This window comes from Crassostrea angulata, chromosome 5, assembly GCF_025612915.1.
Source record: "Crassostrea angulata isolate pt1a10 chromosome 5, ASM2561291v2, whole genome shotgun sequence".
Lineage (NCBI taxonomy): Eukaryota > Metazoa > Mollusca > Bivalvia > Ostreida > Ostreidae > Magallana > Magallana angulata.
In genome coordinates, this window is record NC_069115.1 from 28,230,712 (window position 1) to 28,257,030 (window position 26,319).

Below are 26,319 nucleotides of genomic sequence, written 5' to 3' on the forward strand. Positions count from 1 at the left end.
CGCGAGAAGCATCCTTCGTGGATTTTAAAATCTCGCCATTATTTTCTGAGAGTTGAAAACTATAAGATATAAGGAGAAAAGTTCAAACTTCGCGATTTTATATTCTAGCGATTTGATACAAACCAGCGGTACTCGCGTAATATAAGGAATTTACAGTAAATCAAGTCAGGACTTTAAAAGTGTCATGTAAGTGAAAGAGGAGTTCTGAAAGAACAGATTCAGAGTTAAAATTTTTTGCTGTAAATAAATTTTGTGATTTTAGGAAGTCTAAATATAGGAATTCATGGCCCAAGGGCCAGGGATTATGGTTATTAAACAGGAACCTATTCTTTACAAATATTCTCTACCGCTGGCTATTTGGTTCATGGTGACGATTATAGCTTATATTAGAGGGCTCTACCAAAATGAATTATGAAATTTGTAGCTCCAGGGGTTCCGTGGTGTTAGAGCAGGTCTTTTTTGGTCATATAGTGAATAAACAAATAATTTTGGTTGGAGATCCTTTTCTCTACTTCTAAAAATTTATGTTTCTCCACTCTTTACAGGTACACATAATATTATACCATGCTTCACATCTGCAGCTCATCCCCTCCGCTCTCCTTTTTTTTCCATGTCAAACTAAATATATTTCAGATCCAAAGGACTATATATGATAAGGACCTAAAATGGCCCCCTAAAATGAATATCATCATTTTAATATCATTCTTTGTTTTCTTAGTACAGATATGTATGTGATGTGTTTCCTTCCGAAAATATAGAGCGCATTCTTGAACAAATAAAATATTTTAATCAGAGATGTATCTAGCCAAGACTAATAAGTGACAAAAATTTTTTCCTTGTTCAAGCATGCGCTCTATATTTTCCATTCGTAAATAGATAAGAAAAATGTCAATTTTTGGCTGATTTTGATTGAATTATAGAAATGGCGTCACTTCTGACGTCAGATACTGCCAGTGAGTGCAAATAAATAGATGAAAAATATTTTTTATATCAACTCTTCTAAAAAATTAGTCAACATTTTATTGTACCCGAAACACTTAAAAAATGGCGAATTATGGGGGCCAAATTTAACTCTTATCATATATAGTTCTTTTTTAATCATTTCATTATAAGTTATGACCAGTTTGATAATGTACTGAACATTACCAATACCAATGTTTTTTGAGTTGTACAGTATCCTGAATACAGTTCAAGTTGCATGGTTTCTATATATATAATAACACTGTAGTAATGTGACCATTAGGGCCCATGGGCCTCTTGAAATTAATAAATTCAATTACGCCTCCTGGAACTTCTTAGTACCAAATAGATATAAAAAGAATTGTGTACCGTTTGTTTAAACTTTATTTTTGCGTACATAATTCTTTCTCAAGACATGCTATAAAAAGAAATCACATATTAAGGGAAAAGAAAATCAAAAATTACAGCATAACATTTTTACTAAAAAAGGAAATTAAAAAAAAATAACTTAAATAAGGAAGAATATACATATACTTAAATATGTGACACATTTTTGGGTAATCTTCATCCTATGATATGTATTCACTATATGTCAGAGATAAATAGATAAAAAGAATTTTCTTAAAGATGTAAGGAAATGCATGTACTCTTAAGAGAGATAATATTAAGGAATTCAAATCAAAATTGATTCAATATAATGGTATAAAGAAATAAGTTTGGAGTTGGAAATATTTAACTACATGTTAACAGCTTTAAAAATTGGAAATTTTCTGTGAAAATTATTTTCTGAGATATTTAAAGCATTTAATTTTTGGACAATTTTATATTGGCAAACAAAGCAACTTTCCAGCTTTTCAAAAAAACTCTACAATTATACAGAAAATGTTAGTATGACAAATATCAAGTCATGAACGAATCATACTTCATATACTTAATATACATAATGTATTTCCATCTATTAAGTACAGACATACACTGGACATGTTACATGTACATGACTAAAATAAGTCACAACTGCAAACTTTGACTTACAGTATTTATTATCACAATGACATGTTAACTAATGCATTATAAGTAAAAAGAATTAAAAATACTCTTCAAAATGGTGGAAGGCAACTAAAAATATATGGTTACACATTGTGTAACCCAATTAATGGATTTAAAAAAATTATGACTAGATTTTGTCCTCCATGTTAAAACATACAACAAATACATATGTACAGAGACATATATAACATACGTATAGTATATATACCTCCCTGATATGTACCAACAAACAAAACATATCTGTAAATTAAACTAAAAACTAAAACGGGACCTTTTCTATTCGTATCACTTGATTTCCTAAAATTCAACCAAAAAAATTAAAACAAAAAATATACATCATAAACCAAATGCATATCCACTAGAAATCCTCTATATAACATGAGATTTGACAACAACTTACAGTATTAAAAAAACGTTAGATCTGAACACCCTTCCAAGTAAATTTCAAAACATATAAAATATATTAAATGGTATATACATGTATCTACACATGCAATACCGTACATTTCACATACACATGTACCTGGTAGGTGTACTGGTACATACACATTTTAAAGCATTGGTTAGTATTATCGAATACACTATACAATATATATCACAGTTGGGAGTTTTATGGACGGTTGTTTGAATAGCCTTTTGCAAATAAAACTAGTCATCACTGAAAGTTTACTAGTCTGCATTGACATATACATGTACACATGTACAAGTAATAAAATAACATAGACAAGAATTAAAAGGCTAACACTAAGAATATGTGTAGTTACTTAAATATTCTCAGATAATGAACCTATCTAATACAATTAATAATCTAATATACTTGAAACTTTAAAAAATAAGATAACTATGGGTTATAGTAATCAAATTTATAGCCCTGCATGTGCTGATTTTTTTTACTATTACTAAATATATGATTCAAAGCGTGGCTCCAAATGCGCTTTATACCGGGCATGCATGCTCACAATTGGAAGAGGAATGTAATTACACTATGCTTCTAAAACGCACCTAAATTTATCATTCAAGAAACTGTAAAGAAAACAAAATATTGCAGGTAAATGCAAAAAATAAAATGAGTAAACCAGAAATGTTAACCCCTATCTACAATCTTATTATTATCTTGATGAGTCTGGTGAATTTAAAAACACTTTGTTGTTTGGCACATCAATTTTGCATGTATTTGTCTATCAATTAAAGGCAATGTTTCTCAAACTACGAAACTGTGTTTCTAAGATAATTAAAGCTGATGGACCAAGTCTGGTCAACACTTGAACATGCACTGTACATTGTACATGTACAAACGGTGTCTATATGTATGTGGATGCACAATGTATTAAAGACTGAACAAAATGTTAGTAAGAGTCACTCGAGAAAAAAAAACCCACTGTGAAGTCTTCAACCAATGAAAATTGAGAAAAAGAAAATACACTGAGATATAGGGGGCAGGTAGATTACACAGTCATTGATACATTGTTATGTATGGATGATTCCTTTTCACAAACTTTAAAAGTTTTCACCTTTAAATACAGTGTATTTACTGAGACGAAAATAAACACTTGCTGGATGAAATGGATTTTGGGGGGGGGGGGGGGGGGGAGAATTAAGATTCAGTGGAATTCTTGACTTGGAATACGACAAAATCCTTGAGTACTGGTACTTTTCTTGAACAGAATATAAATGTTCACTGTGAATTCCTAATAAATAACCTCATCGTCATCATCAACGTTGGATCGAAGTCTTCGAGAGGAAACGATGGAGTCGTCGATTTCAGGTAGATCTTCTGCCAGTCCCCAGTTGCGAGTGGAAGAAACTATAAAGAGAAAAATTAAAATCAGTGATTTAACAAGGTAATGACTATACATGTATATATCAAAGCTCTCTCTCTTGGTAATGTCAGAATGACATCTTTTTTATGCGATAAACATCAGTTAAGAAAATGCATTGCAGTAAAACACAAAGTTTATATCTATCATTCATATCTGCTGTTGGTTTTAGCACCTAAGGAATAAATAAATCTCTAATAAAAGTGGAAATACAAAGTGCATGCATGAATGTACGATATACATGTATTGAAAATTTAAAATCATTTATATAAAGCTGTATTTTAAAAACCAATGAAAGGAAAATGAACAAGGGAGATAACTTAATAACAATGTACTTACTAGACAAGTCAATGTCGCGAGGAGTATTTTTATTTTTCCCCCAGTTGGTATGAGAAGTTTTGACGGGCCCCCCTCTTGGGGAGAAGGGTTTCCCCATTGGGTTCATGGTCCATGAGAAGTCTTTGTCCCGTGGGGTCTCCCCTGAGAGGGACTCATCGTCCGAGGGGTAGGTTTTGTTGCTCCTGATGTAGGTCTTCTTTTTGCGATTGGTTCGCAACTCTGTCCCCTCTTCTGTTGAAAATTTTTAAAGAGTTTTAAAAATTACAAACAAGTAATGCTAGAAAATTATTTTTATGTCACACAAAATGATTAATTTGTAAATATGGATGGTAATGATCATCAAAAAGAAAACTGGCCACGTACTGTCCTTATAAAAAACTCCAGGCAAATAAAAAAGAGCAATACATTATACATGAATTTGCATAGTCATATGAATACAAAACTTAAAATTCTCACAAGTGTATCTTGGAGAAAAATATTTGTACCATCAATCATTAGATATTCAAATCAATTTTTCTTGGATGTGAATCCTAATGATGAAAGACCATGATCATATAAATATGATTTTCACAGGAATTTCAGTCATACAAAGATGTGCACATGTAAGTTATAAGTTCCTCTGACCTTCCATTGCGTTTGCCCTCTTCAGTCTCTCTCTCCTGGGTGTGAGTTCATCATCTGTCCCTTCCTCGCCGGCCAGCGTCCGAGGGGTAGCCAAGTCGTGTCCGTACCCATTGACCGACTCCTCCTCTCTGAGCTTCTTTTTGCTCCCTTTCTTTTTCTTCTTTCGACTTTTCTTCCCCTCTTCCTCTTCTAAGGACTCCATGCTGTATCCCCCGTTTGTGTATTCGTTTTGTGCACGACGGAATGAGGATATTGCATTGACTTCGATATTCGACAGAGAATTCATTGACTCCTTATGAAACATGCTTAAATTTCCTTCCCTTTGATCATCCATCAATTCACCAGAGGTAGTTCTATAGTTCGACATTTCATTCTCCACAGCATCTGGGTTGTCTTCTTCCAAGTTTTCCTTCAAGGCTTTAAGTTTTGGTTTCTTTTTCTTCTTTTTCAGTTTCCTGACTGGAGACTCCTCATTGAATTTGGTTCCTATCGGTCTCTGTAAAGGAGGTAGTCGAGGCGTGTCCCTCTTTTGAACCAGAAATTCATCCTCATCCTCCACCTCGTTTGACCCGTTTTTGTGGTTGTTGTTATTGAGAGAATTTGCATATAATGGAGAATCGCTGTAGAGGTTGAGGCGTTTTGAGGATCGGTTAGATCGAGGAATTTCTGAATCAGACCCCTCCTCATGTTCATCATCCTCATTGTGATGTCTCTGTTTTTCTTTCTTCTTCTTTTTCTCTTCTTTCATTTTTCTTTCCTAGAATCCAGAGAAAATACTTGTATTAAATTCAATGCTCAGAAATCTAACAGGAGGAAAAATTTGCCTCATTCTGTATTAATCCATAATACATGTACATTCGATTCAGACTGTCATGTATAAATTTCTTCTCTAACTTGTATATACAATTATTTACATGTTCTAAATTAGAGATTTACCTAATAATTCAATATTGATTTCATAGCAAAAGTTGCTCCGGAAACCGTGATTTGATTAATTTATCAGCTGATAATTAACAGAAGATGTGTGGAAAAGAGGAATTCGAGAACACAAGTTCACATCAAATCCTATTAAAGAGCACAAACTGGAAATCCAAAGCAAACCCACATTGCTGGAAACCGTTGGGCAATTTAGCATGAATAATTACTAACAGTGAGCAGACTCATCAATAGTTTCTCAGTTTAAGGTATGTGAATTAATTTTAAGCCATCAATAACAACTAAAGTACCAAATAAAAGGAATTCCTAGCTCACATACAGTTATATAAGTTGGCCATCTCATTCAAAATTTCTTTCCTCTAAGTTTAATAAAAATGAATTTTTTTGAAGCCTTGCTGCGCCAATTATAGGTTTAACAATTCAATGCTTGTAACAGTGAAATCATAATAATATGTTGTAATCAAAATCATAATTTTAAAGCTAATTATACATGTAAGTCCAATTGATATAATACTTAAAGAATTCCTAAACTAGAGTCTGCTACTTCCATAAGTTGACCTATATGCCTATGGTTGCTTTTGTTTTATGTAATACATTGTATAGGGTAAATGTGGGTTTCCCAGGATGCAAACCAACATCAAAAATAACTGAATACAACGTCAAAGAAAGAAAAGATATATCACAAGATTAAATGGTGTCCAAAAGGTAGGATTGTGCTGATCATCCGAGTTTTAGATACCAATGTATATGTATGGATAGATACAATTAATTAGATTCCCTATGTACATTTCTCCAAATGTGAAATTTAATACAAAGCAAAACGAGAAAAAATTAGTTTAAAAAGATTATAAAATGTTGTCCATCCCTAAGAAATAAATCTGTTGATTTTTACTGAGAAAAATTAAAGGTACTATGTATGTATGTTCACCATAAATGCAGATTCAGTGCACTGTTATCATCTGAGTTAAAATCTTAAACGCCAAAAAAGATTACAAGTGGCATAATGCTTTGTTTCTGTGGCTTGGTTGCTTCCGTTTAAATGCCGTCTTGTGTTAATTCATTTTAATGACATTATATTGGAAAACAAGAATATGCATGGTACATGTATCTCAAGTATTGTCAGAAAAGAGGAGTTATTCCCCTTTGCAAATCTTGCAATAATTTCTTTAATTTGTTCTCAGTTTTTTTTACCTGAAAGACTATATTAACAACTCATTTTTGGGGGGGCCATATCCGTGATTTTTTACTGAGTATTACTGAGAAATGAACAACATTCGGTGAATTTCACACAACTCTCACTCGCAGTGGTCAATTTACCATGCCACCAATTTGCTATTTAGCTTTGACTGCAAATACATGAAAATTATTTTTTTCTAGCTTTTAGTATAGCCTATTATTCTGTAGCACAAACATATACCTACATACTTGTATACTTATGTTTATATCAGTTTAATGAATTTCAAAGGGCATTATTTAAGCCATGCCCTTTGTGGACTTCTGGAAAGAGTATGAATTTTTAAATTTCTCATAAAAAAAAAAATGGATTTCATTGAGAACTAAATTATATTAACATAACATAACCACTTGAAAGCTTTGCTTGCATCTTGATCATTTTTTAAAGAAAGAAATTGAATATATATTCTCCAAGGAAATCAGAAAGTAGTTTGAATATATGAGTACAGTATATATATATATATATCTGAGCTAGAGTTGTGAGAAATTATCCACGAAATGACTTAAAAAATAAATTATGGTAAGACCACAGCATGTTTAGATTTTTGTGATTTCAGGGTAGATTTTTTTTTTTCCTTTTTTTCCAGTTGCTTGTTTTGATTGGTCGGTTGAGTTCCGTACCTTTCTCTCTAGTTCCCGTACATCTACCCGTCTGAATGGTCCGCCATCCATGACCTCTACGTCATCCTCTTCATCTTCCTGAGTTACAATGCCGAGGCGTTCATTTTCTTCACGCTCTTTCCTTTCCCTGATTCAAAATCCAATAACAAATTTTGCGAATAGTAAAATAAAATATGTCAATCTATACACATTGCAGTACACATTAGAGTAGATAATCAATATACATGTACCGAAGACATTTGATTGAATCTGTTGATACATGTATATTGTTGCATTCAAACACTAATCACCCAAATTGGCTGTGCTTGCATAGCCAAAAATCTATAGTTCTTGTAAGTGCTTTCTTTTCAATATAAGGCCTGCCAACACATTTTTTTTTATGCTCTCTTACTTTTTTTTCTCTCTCTCAAATTAAAGACAATTGGTCAACTAACCATCATCTGCATTTTTTTTCCTTAATTTTTTACTCTCAAACTAAAACACCTTTTTTATTCTGCTGATAACTTCCAGTAATGAAATGGTTCATTGATTCATAACCCATAATTGGGGGGAGGGGGGAGGGGGGGTTAGATACAGAGAAAAACTTTACATCAAAAAAACATTGATACAACACAAAGCACCAAGTATCAACTATAAGCTGATAGTTGTCTATTTTTTTCCCCGTTATTTATATACAGTTGAACTTCGGTATCTCAAACACCGATATCTCGAATACAATGGATATATGTCAAAATGACTAATAGCAAGGCCCCTCAACTTATACTTTAAGTATTTAACTATTGATATCTTGAATACTCAGATATCTCCAAGTTTTTAACCATTCCCATCTAGTTCAAGATAAGGAGGTTTGACTGTACCAGTATGTGTATTGGCATCAGATAGATGTCAAACTACATGTAATTTCTCCTATTTCACCTTTCTTCTCTTAGTTTCTTGACCCTCTCCCTCCTGGCTTCTAGCTCCGCTTCTCGTTTCTTTCTTTGCTCCTCCATGTCACTTTCCACTCGCCCATGGAATTTCTCCCAGTTGTGGTCGATCATTCCACACAGCCACTTGATTCCGTTCTTGATGCTGGGGTCTATCTTTCTGCCCGTTCCCTTGATGGCCGAACAAGTTTCCTGAAATAGGGTGCAGTTACTATCACTAGTACTATTACTAACTACAGTTGAGTTACTCAACTTTATCAGAATCTAAATGCATGACAAAACGCAAAAGATACTTTGATTATCAACCTAAACCCTGTTTTTTTTAACAGGTGCACATTTTCACAATTTATGTCCATAAGAGGTACATTATTTTTTTGTGATATTTTATATTTTGTGATATTTCAATTAATGGTTATCATAATTATGTCGATAATATAATTTTTTTTTTTTTTTTTTTTTTTATATGCAGAATACCACAAAATTGGCAGAATAGGACATTTAGAAATTTTCAGCTACACAGTATTCAATTATTTTACAAGGGTTAATGCAGATATTAGGCAACATCATGTTTGAAGGTACCCTAATCTCAGCGAGATATGTCAAGACTAAAAATTTTTGACTCACGTCTTTTCCGGAACAGACGTCCGTCAAAAATTTTCAGTCTCGACGAATCTCTCTGAGATTAAAAGTACTCCACACATGTGATAACAAAATATCTATTAAAATATGCATTCTTATAACTTGTTTGCACCAGACAATTAAGAAGCTAAATAATACAGGAGACAAGGATAGGGACTCTTGGATGAATCAAATGCAAATCACCTTTATTGATTCCATACCCTCTCGACCCCCCCCCCCCCAAAAAAAATAGAAAGAAAGATAGAAAGAAAGGGAAAAAAGAGGATTTTGCAGATGCAGATGCAATGTAAAATCATTTACAATCTGAAAGGAACCATGTATTATGTTCAAAATTTTTATATACATTGATGACCTTCACAACAAAATCCTTACAATGCGACAGGGGCACCTGTTGATGTTAACCGTGTTCTCTAGATTTAACTGTTCCATGATGTCTACTTCATCAAGGGCCGTCTCCTGGTCTTGTTTGTTGGCTAAACTGAAAAAATTATTCAATTAAAATCATTCATTTATGAGGGCTTGTTAAGGCTTGGAAATTAAATGTCTAAATATTTTAATCTTCATCTCGAAGAAAAAGGTTTGCACAGACTATCCCAAAAAATATGACCATTATATAATCATGTCAAAAGCAATCCGGATTTTTCCCAATATTCCATGCCTGTAAGCAATCAACGTTATTTACATAACCTATTAATAGGTACATTACACGTAACATATCTGTAATCAACTTCAGCTATATTACTACAAGTAAACAAATGTATTGAACTAACCGTGAGAATTCTGAGTATGAGCTATTTGACAACAACATAATTTTCGAACATTGCATCATTCATTGTATAATCATTTCAAAATTATGGTTTTTGAATACAGTGTTGACATGTTTATACACAACAACTCACTGGATAACCAATGCCTGTAGTTACAAAATTTCAATGGGAACTTACAGTAAAATGGGCTTTCCGCTAACTTTCTCATCCTCCAATAACATCTGCAGATTCTCTTTGATTTCATCCATTCTGTCGGATGCAGTTGAATCGACTACATACACCACTCCGTAAATCTCCGGGAAGTACGTCTGCCAGATGTCCCGGATTTTTTTGCCGCCCCCCAAATCGTAAAATGTAATATCATAATGGTGTATTCCTATATCCTCCTGGTTAAAACCCACAGTAGGGGCAGTTTCTGTGTGGGGATCTGTTCATAAAAACGTAATTTAAAATTAATTTTTAAATATAAACATTAAAACAGTATGTTTAAAATGACAGCTTCAAAACACAATTACCCTCTGATACAACAGATAGGCAACTTTCAATTGGATGAATCACAAAGTTTTGATTCTTTTAATTAGTTCAAAAAATATTAAATTAGTCAAGTTAAAAAATATTGTTATGAAAAGTATATGGTATACAATTTAATTTCAAGTAATTTCGATCATATTTATATTCTATTTCAAGAAAATCCTTTTCAAAATTTTAAAATAATTGTACATATAGGAATTAAATGTATGAATATCATAGTTTAATTAGTATAGTGCATGTACAATAAATTACCTCCAGCTAAGACCTTTACTGTAGTTGTTTTGCCAGCATTGTCTAAACCAAATATTCCCAATGTTATCTTCCTGCGGAAATGAATATATAAAACAAATTACACACACAGATTACATGTAGTTAATTATCAAAGTAAGATAGAGTACATGTAACTGTTTTCAATTTGCATGTCGTTTATATCATAACCATTCTTTTCCCAATTAAACATGCTAAAAATGTAGTTTCAATTTTAATAAATAAATTAGATAAATTGAAGTTAAATAGTTTGAATGTTACCAGCATGTTTATTATAGTCAAACATCATTGTAATTTTTTTAACCAAGACAAAAATATACACTGTAAAAATTATCTTGCCCTAAAATTGGAATGGAGAACACACAGTTGATGCTTGTATCAAAAATATAAACTTATAGGTATAACCAAATATTCTCTTCCTTTTTACTAATAAGTGTATTCAGATATACACGCACTGTAGCATTGCAATACACAACTGCACAGATAACAATATTGTAAAAGAGCTGTAAAAAAAAAAGTTGAAACGTTTTCAAAGAAAAGTACCTTTTAGGTTCACGTTTCCGTTTACATAAACAATTCCCCATGTTGTATCACATTAAATAGCTGATTTAATAACTCGAATGTACTGGCCTCTGAGAGTATTGACCGAATCAACGTGTGCGCACTTGCTGATGACAGTAAAGATTGCTGAACTTGTTGTTGGAAACCAAAATAAATAACGCCTTTTATCTAGTAATTCAATACAACATATCACTACTCATCCATGTACAGTTTTCCAATAAAAAAAAAGAAATTTTCAAGAATTCCTCTCGTGTAAATAGAAATTAAGTTCACATTGAAGATCCACGAGATCGATCACAACATTTATGGCAGCCATGATGACAACAAGTTGGTCGTTATGACGTCACAGGATAATTCGAAACTAACGCTGTAGCGATTAGATATATGCAATATATAGGCCTAGTAGAGCTCCAATGTCGTGCAACGTGCACACGACAAAATACATACCATAGATTATATCTACGTGTTATCATTTACGATGTATAAGAATCAATTAATAAGAGGCACCAATTGAATAATTCCTATAATGTAATTGCTTTTTGGGTGGACACAGGTATGAAGTACGGTGGCCGAGTGGTTAAGGCGTTGGACTTAAGTTCCAATGGACGAATGTCCGCGTGGGTTCGAACCCCACCCGTACTAGATTTTTTGTAAATTTTCTACCTCTAAAATTTTTTCTACTTTAACTGCGAATTGATGAAATAGAGAGATACTGTATATGCGAAGAAACATTTCAAGCGTAATAACAAGATTTGGCCCCTATTTTATTGCAACGTTCCTCAATCTACATCTCTTTATAATGAATAGGAACAGTATATTTTTATACTGTCTAAGATAAGAAAACCGAATATGATTTTTTTTTAAAAATAATTAGACATATACGTACAATTATGATTTTAAGTTGTTTCTTTTTTTCATTTACATGTTCATGTATATCAAATCAAATGACATCAATTGCTGAAATTAGCCTTATATTCATGAGCTTCGAACATCTTATTTTTCATTTGTTTGTAAGATTTCATACACACTTATATTAATTTAAGTCAACCATAACTTAATGATTTGTTTCCGCATCTATATATGAAGGTGGTATAGTACTCTGAATTTTATTGAAGAAGAATAGATTTAACATTATATGCATGGGAAGATCTGGAGTAGGCCTAAAGAGAAAAAAATCCCATGCAAATATATTTACATCCACTATATATTTCCCTTCCATTTCTTATATAAATGCATGCAGTTAAAATATGTAATTTATACAGGATCTGGCATGACAAAAGTCTACGCGATCCAGTTAGAATATATGAGTGATGTCCACCGCATATTGAGCGACCATATTATGATAAATACGCAATCTAAACTTTATCGATCGAAACTAAAGCTACATAAACAGCAATGTTACAACGCACTTTGAAAAATTACGCACTATGAATTTTTTTTTCCCAAGTGCGTCGATTTGGTCCAAAAACACACTTTAAAAATTTTTCAATGTGCGTTGCCACGAACTTAATGGCCTTGCAAGGATTGTCCTCCGAATCCCATGTAGCTGTATGTGTAGTTTCCATGGCAACCTCCATATATATATTGGAAATTGGTTGTTCCCTATGTGTCATACTCTGACCGACTTTTATCCACCTTTTTATGGAATTTTTTTAAAGTTTCATAGATAGATAAACATGAATACAGTAAAATCAACTGTACAACAATTTTCCATTGCAGATTAATTTATCAAAGTACATGTAGGCCTACATGTACCGTATATAAGGTAAATTTGCGCGGTAATCTAGTTTTCGCTTTTTCGTGGCAACTTAATTTACATTGCCAAATATCCAATACGCAGAAATAATATCCGGTACTGCTTGCAATAAGAAATTAAATTGTAAATAAAAAAATTAAAATACTGACGCAATATTAAAGATAGTTGTACATTTTCCCCATTTTTGCATGCGAAAAAAAATAAGTAAAACATTTATCTTTTTAATACATTTAGAACCAAAATCATGCTTCCTTCCCAGCCCCGACGTTTTGATATATGGCTTTCTGTGTGTGAAGTTTGATGAATGCACATTTGTAGATGAGGGTAGAGAAAAATTATTTATGAAAAAAAGGAAGAGAATTCTGAGCTCTCCAGCAAGCAAGAAAACAAAAGGATTTGTATTTTTAAAGATTTATTCGGAAGCACATTATTATGATAATATCATTATTATCATTATATACATGTTAACAATTTATGTTATCTTAAGGAATAAAAAAAAGGTATAATACAAGTGTACTGGTAGTGTAAAAGGATCTGCTTTAAAATCATTTCACATCCTGTCCAGGCATCCATGTCAAAAATAAAACTGCAATAAATGAATGCCAAATTAAAAGCGTATTGCATTCTACACATGTACACATTATAAAACTTTTCGACAATTGTACAGTATGGTCGCGTGGAGACGATTGTATATATATCTAGACATATTACAACAAAAGCTGAATGACTACAAGTGCGTTTAATGCATGAGGTTCAAGAAATGCACCTCAATAAACAATCCAAATAATTAATTATTATAATTAATTATTCAAATTTATAACTAATTAAGATTTCACACATGGTTATATGACAAGCATTACATCGTCGGTATCACACGGTTCATTTCGCCTGGTTCCTACCCCCGAAGAGAGATTTCTGTCCTGACAGTTCCAAGGTCGATATATTGTGCCCTAAACTTGAGGCTTGGTATGTCAAGTACAATTATACACTATTGTGTTTAAATACTATGTGAAATTGCCACTCAGTAGATTTCCCTGTACCATATATAACAGGATTAAATTGTAATACTATTTTTGAAGATAGTTCTATTATACTGGATCCAGAAAACAGAAAACTCGTCATCCTTATTACTCCCAAAATGAAATTGGCTTTCCAACTGACTTTTTGTATCTGAAATAGAAAGTGAATACATACATGTAGTTATATGAGAGAGAGAGAGAGAGAGAGAGAGAGAGAGAGAGAGAGAGAGAGAGAGAGAGAGAGAGAGAGGGGGTGAGAGAGAGGGTGAGAGAGAGAGGAGGGTGAGAGAGAGAGAAGGAGGAAGAGAGAAAGAAGGGGTTTATTTTCTATCCATGTGTAAACACGCCACATTATCGCACAAAAATCCATGGCCAGCACACTTTTTAAGTTTAAAGATTACGGATGGATATAAAAAATATATGTAAATGGGATACCAGTATCTATTTATAAGTAAACTTATTTTTTAAAAAATTGTAATATGACTATTAACTTACCGGATAACACGTACACACTGAATAGTTCCATTGACAGCAACCAGAAAGTTGATGAGAGCGAGATTCAAGTTCTTAGGATGGATTAAAAAACACCACCTCGTCCAAATGTAACCTAAATAGAAAGAAGAAGCTTTAAAAATACATGTATTCTCTCTCTCTCTCTCTCTCTCTCTCTCTCTCTCTCTCTCTCTCTCTCTCTCTCTCTTTGCGTCGGTTGACAATGGTTTTTGAAGGGTGTCAAATTCAACTGTTACCCTTCCAAACAGGCATTATTTATTCTATTAAAATGAATGTCTCAATTTGAGAGAAAAATTTATTGCTTTTATTACAGAAATAACGTGAATTCTACGACGAACCGTACGCGCATAATTTATGCGCATGTAACAATCTGTTGTGCTACCCGTTGCCAAGTGTGTTGCTATTGCTAAGGGTAATAGAACAAATTATCAACTGCGTCTAAACCAATCAGATTTCAGTATTTAACATGGAAGTATAGTAAACTTTATAAGAACACGTTTACGATTTTTGCAATTTTATCAATTTTAATAATATGACTGACCACACACCTGACAACATGGATGTTGACTGGAATAGACTGACGTTTTCTGCAGGCCTGGTTAAATCTCCGATACCAGCTCCCACTAAGACCTAGAACACAAAACGATTAAATTCATCTTCTTTAACCTATAATTTCTCTAGCTTTCACACTCCCAAAACAAAACAACTACAGAAAAACACGCTTATAAATAAAGAAGTACCAGGGTCGAGCGATTTGGCTTCGTTATGAACGTAATTCGTTTTGTCCGTGACCTTTGCAGTATATGTTTAAGACCAACGGGGAATGAAAATCACTTCACTGAAAGCGTCAATTCATTATAAGCGAGTTTGTTATAAGCGTATTTTACTGTATTATGTATATATTTAATATGTACAAGCGTTAAAAATATCTCTACCCATTCCTGCATTAAACATACAGGGGTACTTGATTAAAAGTATAGGGGTACGGGTTTTCAAATTTTTTTTTAATTCATTGCTACTTAATGTTATGTTGAAAAGTAATCGCTATATATTATCTTTAAAATTCACATGGGATACTAGTACTTCCAAGATATTAGATATTGTTCCCAACAAGCGCGTAATTACGGTTTTTCAATTTTCATAGATCGCCAAACGTTCCTCTCATTTTGTAAACGTTGAACAATTCATACATCCGTGTTCTTATCTACATAAATTACGCAATATTACTGGTATTTTTTTTATGCTGGAATAACAAAGACATGAATCATTTTTATCCCCGTAGAAATATTTTTAAGTAGACATACAAAGGGAAGGAATTGCATTTATTAGTTGAAAAAGCCAGTCGAATGCGTGATATTTGGATTTTCCAATGTCTTTGTCTGAGATAACACTGCGAATCGATTTTGTAATGTATAGTCCAATATATTAAATTGATGACTATCTTAATGTTTAATCCTACAATTGCCTGAAAATTATGTAAATATAAGTGGTAAAGGATGATTCTTTGAATATTATGAGGTGATCAAAAACGGTCGTGCGCGATCAAATACTGTAAACCAATTATTATTATTCGCGACAACTTTACTTCGCGATTTCCCTTAGATTAACTGGTTCGCAGTGACTAATTTTCGCGACCAAGCCTTTTTTTTTATTAGGATTATATGGTAAATACTGGTCCGCGGCGAGAAATTTTCGCAACAATGAGGCACTCGCGAACCTCGCGAAAATTTCTCGCACGCGAATAAAAGTTGGTTTACAGTATATCATAAATCCCTACCTGTTTTATTGGATTTGATCACCCCCGACCGTATTTGATCACCTCATTATACTCACAGAATGATTCAATATTTTTTAAATATCTATGTCGCTGTTTTGTTTATGGACTGTTTGAATCGTTGCAATTGATAACAAAATCCGTGGAACCAACTAAAGTAACCCAATTTGATGTATAGATACAGGTATTTAATTTTTGGCACGAAATAAAAATTTGTGACTTTTGTCGATGACATTAGTTACGTTGTTATACTATTGATGCTTCTTCCAAATTAGTTCACTATGTGTAATATCAGCAATTCTAAAACTTCTAAGCACTGAGATAAGCATTAGAGAACATACATGTATATTCTCGTGTACGGGGAATTGTGTTTACGTTTATTCAGACGGGTAGGATATTCCCTATCTCTTTATTTTTAGAACACACTGATAAAATTATTTACCCATTTCACGAGAGGGGCCCAAAAGAAGATGGTTTTGGGACCTGAAAAGAAACAAACATCTTAAAAATAAAATTAATTAACAAAAAAAAAAAAACAATGTCGTCTTAATTAAAATAGATACACATTTTAACCGATTTTTATTTCTCATTGCCTCAGTTAATCTTATTTTTCATAACCTATTTGACAAATGTTTGACAATAAATATTGTCTTCAAGATAAACACGAATATCAATTAGCTGAAAAAAAGATTTTAACATTGTTCTTTAACATAAGATGCATGTATCTTTTATCTCCAATCTTTAATGTGTGCAATTTATACGAATATTAAAGAAGAGTTGGTATAGGTATGTACATATCAATATTTTTAATCATTCATCATCTCCCTCTTGGCGCCTCAGGAAGATCAGCTGATTTCGTAAAATTAAAATTTTGATAGCAGACATTCGTGCCGTTGCATAAGCAAACATCTTGTCTGAGGTATGTTATTTACCCCAAATCCATAGAATTTGAATAAAGCTGCCCTATGAAAACAGTAAATATATTCATGCATATCTTTTAAAAAAGATATGCTGTGCACTGCATAGTTTTATTTTGTTTGTCAGAAAACAGAACAGGTAAAAAAAAAATTAATAAATAAGAAGTGGCAAAATCACATACCAGCTTCGTGGTTCCAGAAAGGTTGCATTCTGGGAGGAACATGCTTGTCCACTGTCCTTATAAGGAACTGATACAGTCGCGAGGACATCTTAATCTGGAATACGTTGAGTCGGGTCTACAGGCAAAAACAAAAAGATATCTCATATGACCTTGACAGATGTCACAGTTTTTCACAACCCCTGTCCCCGTCCGGAATGCAATGGGTAGTTACGCGTAGGAGACATATGCAACTCATGCACACGTGCTCTGCATGTGATCTTGGATTTTTCTTTTTTTTATATGTATTTCAATATGCATTGAAAACATATTTCATGACTAATAACGTTGCAAACTTGCATTAAATTACATTATTAATACACGTATATATCACCGACATTCATGTTTGTATAACGTAAAATTCGGTTTTTAATTGATGCATAATCCATTCAGGGCATGTCTACTTTATATATAATAATGTGAACTATAGTTGGGAGTTTTTCTATTTACTTTCATATGGAAGTATTTATTATTCATTATTGTTCCTAGAAAACACCTTTAAGTTACTTCTCTTACAACTTAGATCTTACTGATACAAAAAAAGTACTGCTGACAATTAAATTGTTCACATTTTCCATTGATTATATCAATTAAAAGGTAGTACACATACACTGTAACGCAAAGTTTTAAAATAATTGCAAAATGCATAAAAATTTAAATATAGAAATCGACTCTTTAATTTTTCTAACGATATGATGGGACAAACCTAACGCAGATGGAACTTATCGATTAGGAATAAATACCTAGTGAATATTCACTTAACATTAGAAGAAAAAGTCAGCAAATAATGGGGGGGGGGGGGGGTAATCTCACGTTTATGTGACGCATTTAAGACCAACGAGTTCACGCCAGGTAAAAAGGAAAGCCAGGGACAGAACTGAAGCTCTATGAAAAGGTTCGGATTATACTTATATACCGGATATATCAGGCACGTAGCATCGTTTTTGAAAGTGGGGGGGGGGGGGGGGCAGACTCATCCAAAAAAACTTGACAAGCAAAACAAAAAACAAAAAAAAAAAGATACTTTCCAAAATATCCTCCTAATCCGTGGGGGGGGGGGGGGGTATAGAGAAAGTATACTTTTCACTTCAATCTTCAATTTCACTGTTTATTTCCTTATTTTCAATTCAATTTTTACAGGGTAACAGAAAAGTGGGGGGGGGGGAGGAGGAGGCAACTCCATGTTAATTCAATTTTTTGTATGTAAATTTAAGAAAAATCTTTGCTGCTCGAAAAACCTGATGCTACGTGCCTGATATATGCTGTACAGTAAACGCGAATTCACCTTTTCCCGCCCCCGCAACGGTGTACACACAACGGCTGCTGCAGTTCTTGTACAGACAAACACTTCTATTTTAACTTGTTTCATTTTTTTTTTCACGTTTTCTAAAATTTCCATACGTAAACCGTGCAAGTGAAACCAATAATATTCTTAAAATATAAATACCTCTGTTGTCATTTTACCCTCCCCGTTTTTTAAAACACTCTATTTATGATGTGAAGAGAAATTAGTGGTTTTGTTTCAAAGGGGGGGGGGGGGGGTTAAAAAAATTCTTGAAAGGAAAAAGACTCAATGTATGTATGCACTGAATAGTTTGACACTCAGATACTAATTATTTGGTATCAATCTACTTATGGTTATTTTGCATACCATCTTCTATTGACATCATAACCTTTTAACTAACAATTAATGTGTATTTTTTTTTTTTGGAGTAAGAGTTGAGTTTGATAAATAAACAAATCAGGTTCCTCTCATTTTTTTTTCATTTATTGGTTTAATATCATATTTTGAGTACGAATTTTTTTTCAACTTGGATAAATAGATTAGGACTTAAGGTAAAAAAAAATAAAGGGGAGTCGAAACTAAGGACGATGGATTTTTGTTTAATGTGCGTCAATTTTAAAACTGTGAAATTATTTTGCTATTTTTACTGTTTTCCACCAAAACCACAACTAGAGCTGTATAAAGGTAGTTAAAATAAAACGACATCAAGCTATTCTCTCATCTACACCTTTCATGTAAAAATAAAAAAATAAAAATCACAATCCTTACGCATGCTTAGCTGTAAAATCCGGTTTCTGTCACGTTTTTTGCTGGGGGTTGGAGAAAATATTTCTTCCAACATTTTCTTAAATTCAAAGTCAGAAAATCCATTTACTGACATCGACTAATGCAAATAACAAAAACCGGATTTGGTAAGCAATTTAAGTGCTGACCTAATTACCGAAATGATTAAATTTCAAAAGTGATTAATTATTCAAAATTTTTTAAAACAATCAGCACACCTTTGATAAAAATGGATATCAATCTTGTGTCCGTCCTCGGCTTGTCATATACCTTATATACTTCATTGGGCTTTGTAGATTCAAGTTCAAAATGTGTCAAGTTGCAAAACGTTATATCACATTATCGTTGTTGAAAAAAAGATTTGTCCCAAAAAAAAAAGATTTGAATGTAATTTTTAAAGATATATTCACCACTGCATAATGAAGTTGTGTCAAATATTTGAAAAGGCACCAGCCTAAAAAAAAATTGCTACATTATTTCTGCCTCTGCTAAAAATTAATAAGTATCCTACATATTGTTGGATGTTGAAAGATCTGATGAATGCGCGTACATTTTGCAATTCATTTGGTAACAGACGGCTGATGTAGCTTAGTTTAAATACCAGCAATCGTGTGTCAAACACTGGTACTTGACCAGAAACAAAATTCCTTAAAAGAAGCGGCCATATCACTCTGGAATTATAAGCTGATTTTTTTTTTATAAATTCCAAATGTCATTGCTTTTTTTCATTTATTTTGTGGAAATTTGCAAGTGCCTTTTTCGTACCGCGAATTTTCACTTGTGAGTGGTGAGTTTTATCATCAAATGAAAAATGACAATAACGATCTGTCAACCATCTCAAAAATCCATAAAACGAAGTACAAATTCAAAGCAGAGCGACACGGACCTCTAAAAAAAAATAGAGGTAGGGTCAGGTGCCTAGGAGGAGTAAGCATCCTCTGCTGACCGGTCACAACCGAATAAAACAAATATGACCATAAAGGCAATAGGTGCATATGTAACATGTCAGAACCAGCCAAATAAAACACACGTGTGTTAATGTTAAGATCGCGTGACGTTTCATCCAGCAACAGTTGTCCAGATGCCGAGCTATGCATTAATTTTGAGGACTCAATGTTCATAGTAAGGGATTTTCATTTCGGCAAACTGCTTTTATTTATTTGGTATATACACATGAAACTAATAAGCAATGTTTTATTGGTCTTCTTGTTGTAAATAACAACACTCCATTTTTCAAGTAAAAATTACACATTATTTGGTTTTTACTATAATCAGCATTTATATATTTTAACTTTTCTATTCAACAATAAATACCAATATATGATATGTAAACAAAAGCACAGCATGAATTAAAAACGTGCTCTTTGTTTCAAAATATTCTTAAAATTCCATTGAAAGTAAAACGAACGTGTGCAAACACATATCATTATGCAATGTTTATAATCGTATATTTTTGTGGTATCAAATATCTGTTGAAACAAAACACAACAATATCTATTCGGTAGACAGGTGTTTAATCTTTGATAAAACAAGGAGTATTACATGTTTAGTTATAATGTACATCATTCAATTGTATGGATATTCTAGAGCATTTATGTTATAGTAAGCAACAAAACAATAATTTTGATCAAGTGTATTCTTCATTTCCTGATTTAAGCAAGATCTTGATTGCTGTGACTGTGATCTGAGCCAAATTATCCCTAAAAATACTGTTCCCACTGTGGATCGTTTTTCATGTCATAGCAAAGGTGGGCTGCTTTCAATAACTAATAAAAAGAGAGATCGTGTTTTGATAACAATATGACAACCATGACTCATTGGAATTGTCTACCATTGTTTAAAAAAACTATTTCAAATGCTTATTTTAATGTAACATATATATAATCTAATTTTCTAATTTGATAAATTAAAGTAAGATTTTTTAAAATGTTTCTGAATGAATATTTTTGTAAGAACATTAATTGTATTTGTTTTCAAAAAATGCAATGTAGTTTTTTTTTTTCATTCATAGGAAAACCAAGATGAACGTCTTTGTTCTTATTACATTTGCGTTGCTGATTTCTGAAATAGAAGCTGGGTGGAAAAATGGATGGGATAGCCAACTCAACTTTCGATGCTCTTCAGACTCCTCCTCAATTTACCAGTTTGTGTCAACACCATAACTTTTACGAAGACAGGCTTTTTGACTTTAACTGCAGAAAAGTTCGGTCCGTCTCAGGCTCGGTCTGATGCAGTTGGTCTGGTATTGAGGCAATCTTCATTATCAGTTTTGTTTAATATCTAACATAAAGGAAGCATTTATAATTATAGAATGCTATTGATATTTGATCTACAATTATTAAAAAATTGTGAATGATACACACCTCATTTTAAACAGGTTATGTCAATAGCTATGATGCCATGGTCATTCATACCTGCCCCAACGGTGGTTATTTAAATGGCGTTTTCGGTGTTCATGATAACTACACGGAAGACAGACGATACAATTTTAGATGTTGCACCCCAAGATCGGGTAACTCTCATTTTTACCTTTAAAATACAAGAAATAATGTAATTTAAAAAACGCAAAAATCAACTACACTATTACATTGTTCATGCTGAAAAAAAATAATATAAAATTGTTGCTCCAGGTGAAATGAATAAATTTGTAATTAATATATTTCAAGTACATCATCATAGACACTGCTAATGGACACAATGGCTGAACAACTGGGATGAAACTTTCAATTACTTTGTCCCCCGTAATTACGTTATCAGAGGTGCACGAAGCATTCACCACAACTTCTATGAGTAAGTCTTGAGATGAAGAAATAAAAAAAAATATGTGATAATTTTCGAGAAAGAATGAATAACTATGACATTTGTTGGATCAGTGTCAAAAGATCAAATATTCTAAGTAAACGAGAAATACAGCAATATCAATAATTTTAGACCAAAAAACCAAAATTAAAAAAAATACACCATGCAGTATGATATTTAATTCATTGTTCTTATATGAATAAAGATAAAATGAATTGCGGTTTCAACATCTGGGACGGTACCATTCTTATATGAATAAAGATAAAATGAATTGCGGTTTCAACATCTGGGACGGTACCATTTTATCAGTTTATTGAATAGATCACTTAAGGTGTAATATCCCTCTGCTATTAATTTCACTATACATTTTTTAAAAATTTTCATATTGATTTTCATCAAAGCCAATATCAATAGATTCAGATGAAACAAAATTGAAGTAATGAAGCGCTGCTAGATTTTTCAAAAATTGATAATACTAGTATGTCAAATCATGATATGAAGAAAACTAGACATAGTGGTTAAAAAAGGCAAAATGTTACTATCGCAGCATAAAATTGAAAATGTTAAATTTATATGAAAATAATATATAGTTATAAACATTGCCAATTCATATTACAAAACATAGTGAAGCGCTGCTTTTTAGATCAGAATAACATTTTATTGTATAGGTTTGTTACAAAAATTGCTTCAATCAGCAAGAGTTACCTTTCTTTATCATAGACTACTGAAGGTTTTACATACATGTTTTACATACAGTACATAATAAATTGCCACAGTTTCTAATTTTTCAGAAAAGATTTTCTGTTTTTAAGTTTGGATAACATAATAGTAAATGGATCCATATCATTATGTTTTAAAAATGCTAAAAATGTAAACCAGGGCATTTTGTCATAACACAAAAGGAGATCGAATGAATGGTCTTCCAGTAATTGGTATCATCTCAGTATATTCGTACATTGTCTTAAATTAAATGTGACATTAGTTTATAGGTTTTGATTTCCCATATCTACTCTCTCAGAATAGAAACTCCAATATTATCCAATTTTAAACAAATGAAATGTTATAAGTTTCAAATGATTATAAGTTACAAGTCTCAAGTTTGCAATTGTCTTGGACACACTTTTCCCAATTATAATTCATTCACCTCTGTGAACGAGCTTTAAATAGAGAAATAAAACTTTTCCATCCAAAAATGTTCTGGCCTAAAATATCAAATATGTACTGTTCATGTACTGAACCAGTAAAGAAAATTACGTTATATTTTTAAATAAATTAATCAATTGTGGGGAGTAGGGATATACATGTAGATATTGCCTCATAAAAATTTGATCAATATGATTCGCTTCTTGCAAATTTTTGTAGAAGCTTTCTTTACTCTTTTGCCCCCTGCTAAAAGTTGGAGTTCGTTCCGTTAAAATGTTCCTTTTCTTTATTTGAATTAAAATAAATATCGCATTCAAACATAAATTAGGGCCGAGCAGCGCCTCCCTTGTTGCTACATGCTTTGATAATTGTGAGTTAACAGAAACAAAGTGAGATTTTTTCTACAGGAGTTATCTCTCTTATCAGAGGGACATTACACCTTAAGTTACCTTACTTATGACGCAAAATAATTCCGATGTGCAGAGAAAAAGTAAGCAAAAATTGACCTAAAATGGGAATATATTCTATACTCTGTCCCAGGTTTCTGCTTCCACCACTTTTTGCATATCTCGATTATCATATTAAGTACCTTTGTGCCTTATCTACGTTTTTCCACTAAAATGAAAATAAAGTCCAGATTACCTGTTTTAAAACGCCCCCTCTACCGCTTCAGGTTTCAATACACAAACAAAAGTAGAAAATGATTATAAAGTCCAGATTATCTATTTTAAAACGCCCCCTCTACCGCTTCAGGTTTCAATATACTATCATCAATAGAAAGTCTGCAGGGATTTTGCATTGCAGCAGATATGAAAACAACCAGATGATAACGCTGAAAAATTGTGAGAGGTGGTCCAAGTAATTCCGAATGGAGAAAAGATGTAAACATTTGCCATTATAAATCTCCATAAGGAATTTGCTTTCGATCAAGTTAATTTCTCCGGGTAAAAATAGATGAAGTGTCAATGAAGTAATCTTGGATTTTTTTTTACCATCAATCGCTTTCAATTCTACTTATTTGATGATACGTGTGTTTTCGTTTAAATGCGTCAAAAAGTGAAGGAAGCAGTAACATGGGACAGACTTAGTCTATAGTATTGACCAAATTGTATATTCCACGTGACATACGTATTATATTGTGAAAGTTGAAACGACTCGCAAGATGCATATGAATAATAAAAATCATTCCAACTAGGAACTTGGTGATGACTAAAATCATCTAGATATCGTACACATGTACTACTTTGAGAGTTTTTTTTTTGAAAGAGAAATATCTTAAGAAATAACAGAATAACTTTCATTTTTCAAGGTAAAATGATCGTACTATTCCTTTTTACAAAAAACAATATCATGCAGCCCTTGTTTTTTGAGAAACAGTCGGTACTTTCAATATTTGATTAATAAAGGAATTGCTGTATTTAGAAATATGTTTATGAGAATAACAATTGAAATTGACATCCCTCGAAAAGCATTTTCAACCTCTGCTTTGCGTCTGTTGCGTCTATTTCAATTGTTACCCCTAAAACCGGCACTATTTATATATTGATGGAATAGAAAATTTCTTAATAAATGCAAATATCTCAGTTCTTATATTTTAGCTGAACATTCGTAATCATCCGTTTAATTACGTTTGCCTTCTGTTTAATGATATTATTCTCTTTTTTCAAAGGGACAGAAGATTCAGATTCGAGATTTGTCAAGTTGTCAAAGGTTAAAACAGAACAATGCTTGAAATATATGGATTGGTGTATTATTGTTGACGAAATAAAAGCAAAAATTGAAAATTGCAAGTGTTGTGTATTTAAATGTAATCCTTATATCTCAATTAAAGTCTAACAAAAGTCAAATAGACAGTAAATTGTTGCTGCCATTTCTTTCAGAAGAAAGCACGAATGTGGTTAGTAAGAAGTGAGAATTAAAATACTTATAGTTCTTTTGAAAAAAGGTAAACAGGAGCATGCATAAAAATGAATATTTTTTTTAATTGGTATACCTTAACGGATGTCTTTGCTTCTTTCACCGGTCCTTCTTTCGGAGTTTCATACATGATCATGAGATGATGATCAGTGAGAATAATTATGTAAACGACGTTGGTTTCTTCAGATTGATAAACACTTGACTGATAGCTTAGTGGACTTGATTTTGTCATATCGTTGTGCATACTATAATACATTTGACTTTTGTTTTTAAAAATGATGACATGGCCTTTTTGTTCGATTGTGTTTTTATCATTCTGTTGAATGTTTTGTCCTATGTATTGAGATCTTTCCATTGATCTGGGTTTTAATTGTTCACTAGTATCCAATTCCAACTAAAAAAAGAAGAGGATATAAATTTCGATGTTGTCCACGTCAGTAAGGCTACACATGTTTTGCTCTTTCCCACTTACTTAAATCACTTATCATAGGTGTGTGTTTGAGAATTATTAGTTTCATTATTAACATTTAACTAGTTTTGGTTGTAAAAATATGATAACGGTTAGGTTACATTTAAATTAGTTTCCAATTATTAAAAATGTAATTCATTTTAAGGTTTATATTGAAATTTCAAATATTGTTTTTTCCAATTGGAAATTTTTTTTCCTATAGGAATTTATTTTTGAAAAGTAAATATCTTACCTGACAGGTGAGATACAATGATATCAAAGGTGGTTGTTTACTCTTTAAGCTATGGTTTATCATATGGCATATTTGAATTTTTCGATATATGCCGTTTAATCGGGTGCAAAAATGCCATCTTGGCACTGGTAGAATTACCTGGCACAGTGTTCTTACTTAAATCTTTACTCATTAAAATTTTCTGAAAAAATATTAAAATGAACAAAAATGAAAAGACATCGGTATA

General features: G+C 32.3%; 2 protein-coding genes, 1 non-coding gene and 1 pseudogene across 3 annotated transcripts; 2 read left to right on the forward strand and 2 right to left on the reverse strand.

Moving 5' to 3' along the window:
• Positions 1-3,605: 3,605 nt before the first annotated feature.
• On the reverse strand, positions 3,606-11,601 carry LOC128185747 (ADP-ribosylation factor-like protein 13B). The gene is made up of 9 exons (XM_052855390.1): positions 11,251-11,601; positions 10,693-10,763; positions 10,087-10,336; positions 9,515-9,620; positions 8,493-8,695; positions 7,578-7,704; positions 4,788-5,544; positions 4,164-4,394; positions 3,606-3,811 (listed from the first exon to the last, which is right to left on the reverse strand). Exons 1-9 carry the CDS (start codon positions 11,289-11,291, stop codon positions 3,696-3,698), a joined length of 1,902 nt encoding a protein of 633 aa, XP_052711350.1. The 5' UTR covers positions 11,292-11,601; the 3' UTR covers positions 3,606-3,695.
• A 226-nt stretch (positions 11,602-11,827) lies between these two features.
• Trnal-uaa (transfer RNA leucine (anticodon UAA)) lies at positions 11,828-11,910 on the forward strand. The gene has a single exon. It is a non-coding gene; the product is annotated as a tRNA-Leu (tRNA).
• Positions 11,911-13,425: 1,515 nt separating this feature from the next.
• On the reverse strand, positions 13,426-17,670 carry LOC128184660 (probable mitochondrial pyruvate carrier 2). Its single transcript, XM_052854226.1, has 5 exons — positions 17,430-17,670; positions 16,773-16,813; positions 15,105-15,186; positions 14,539-14,650; positions 13,426-14,194 (listed from the first exon to the last, which is right to left on the reverse strand). Exons 1-5 carry the CDS (start codon positions 17,515-17,517, stop codon positions 14,152-14,154), a joined length of 366 nt encoding a protein of 121 aa, XP_052710186.1. The 5' UTR covers positions 17,518-17,670; the 3' UTR covers positions 13,426-14,151.
• Positions 17,671-20,614: 2,944 nt separating this feature from the next.
• On the forward strand, positions 20,615-25,190 carry LOC128186283 (hemagglutinin/amebocyte aggregation factor-like; annotated as a pseudogene).
• Positions 25,191-26,319: the final 1,129 nt, after the last annotated feature.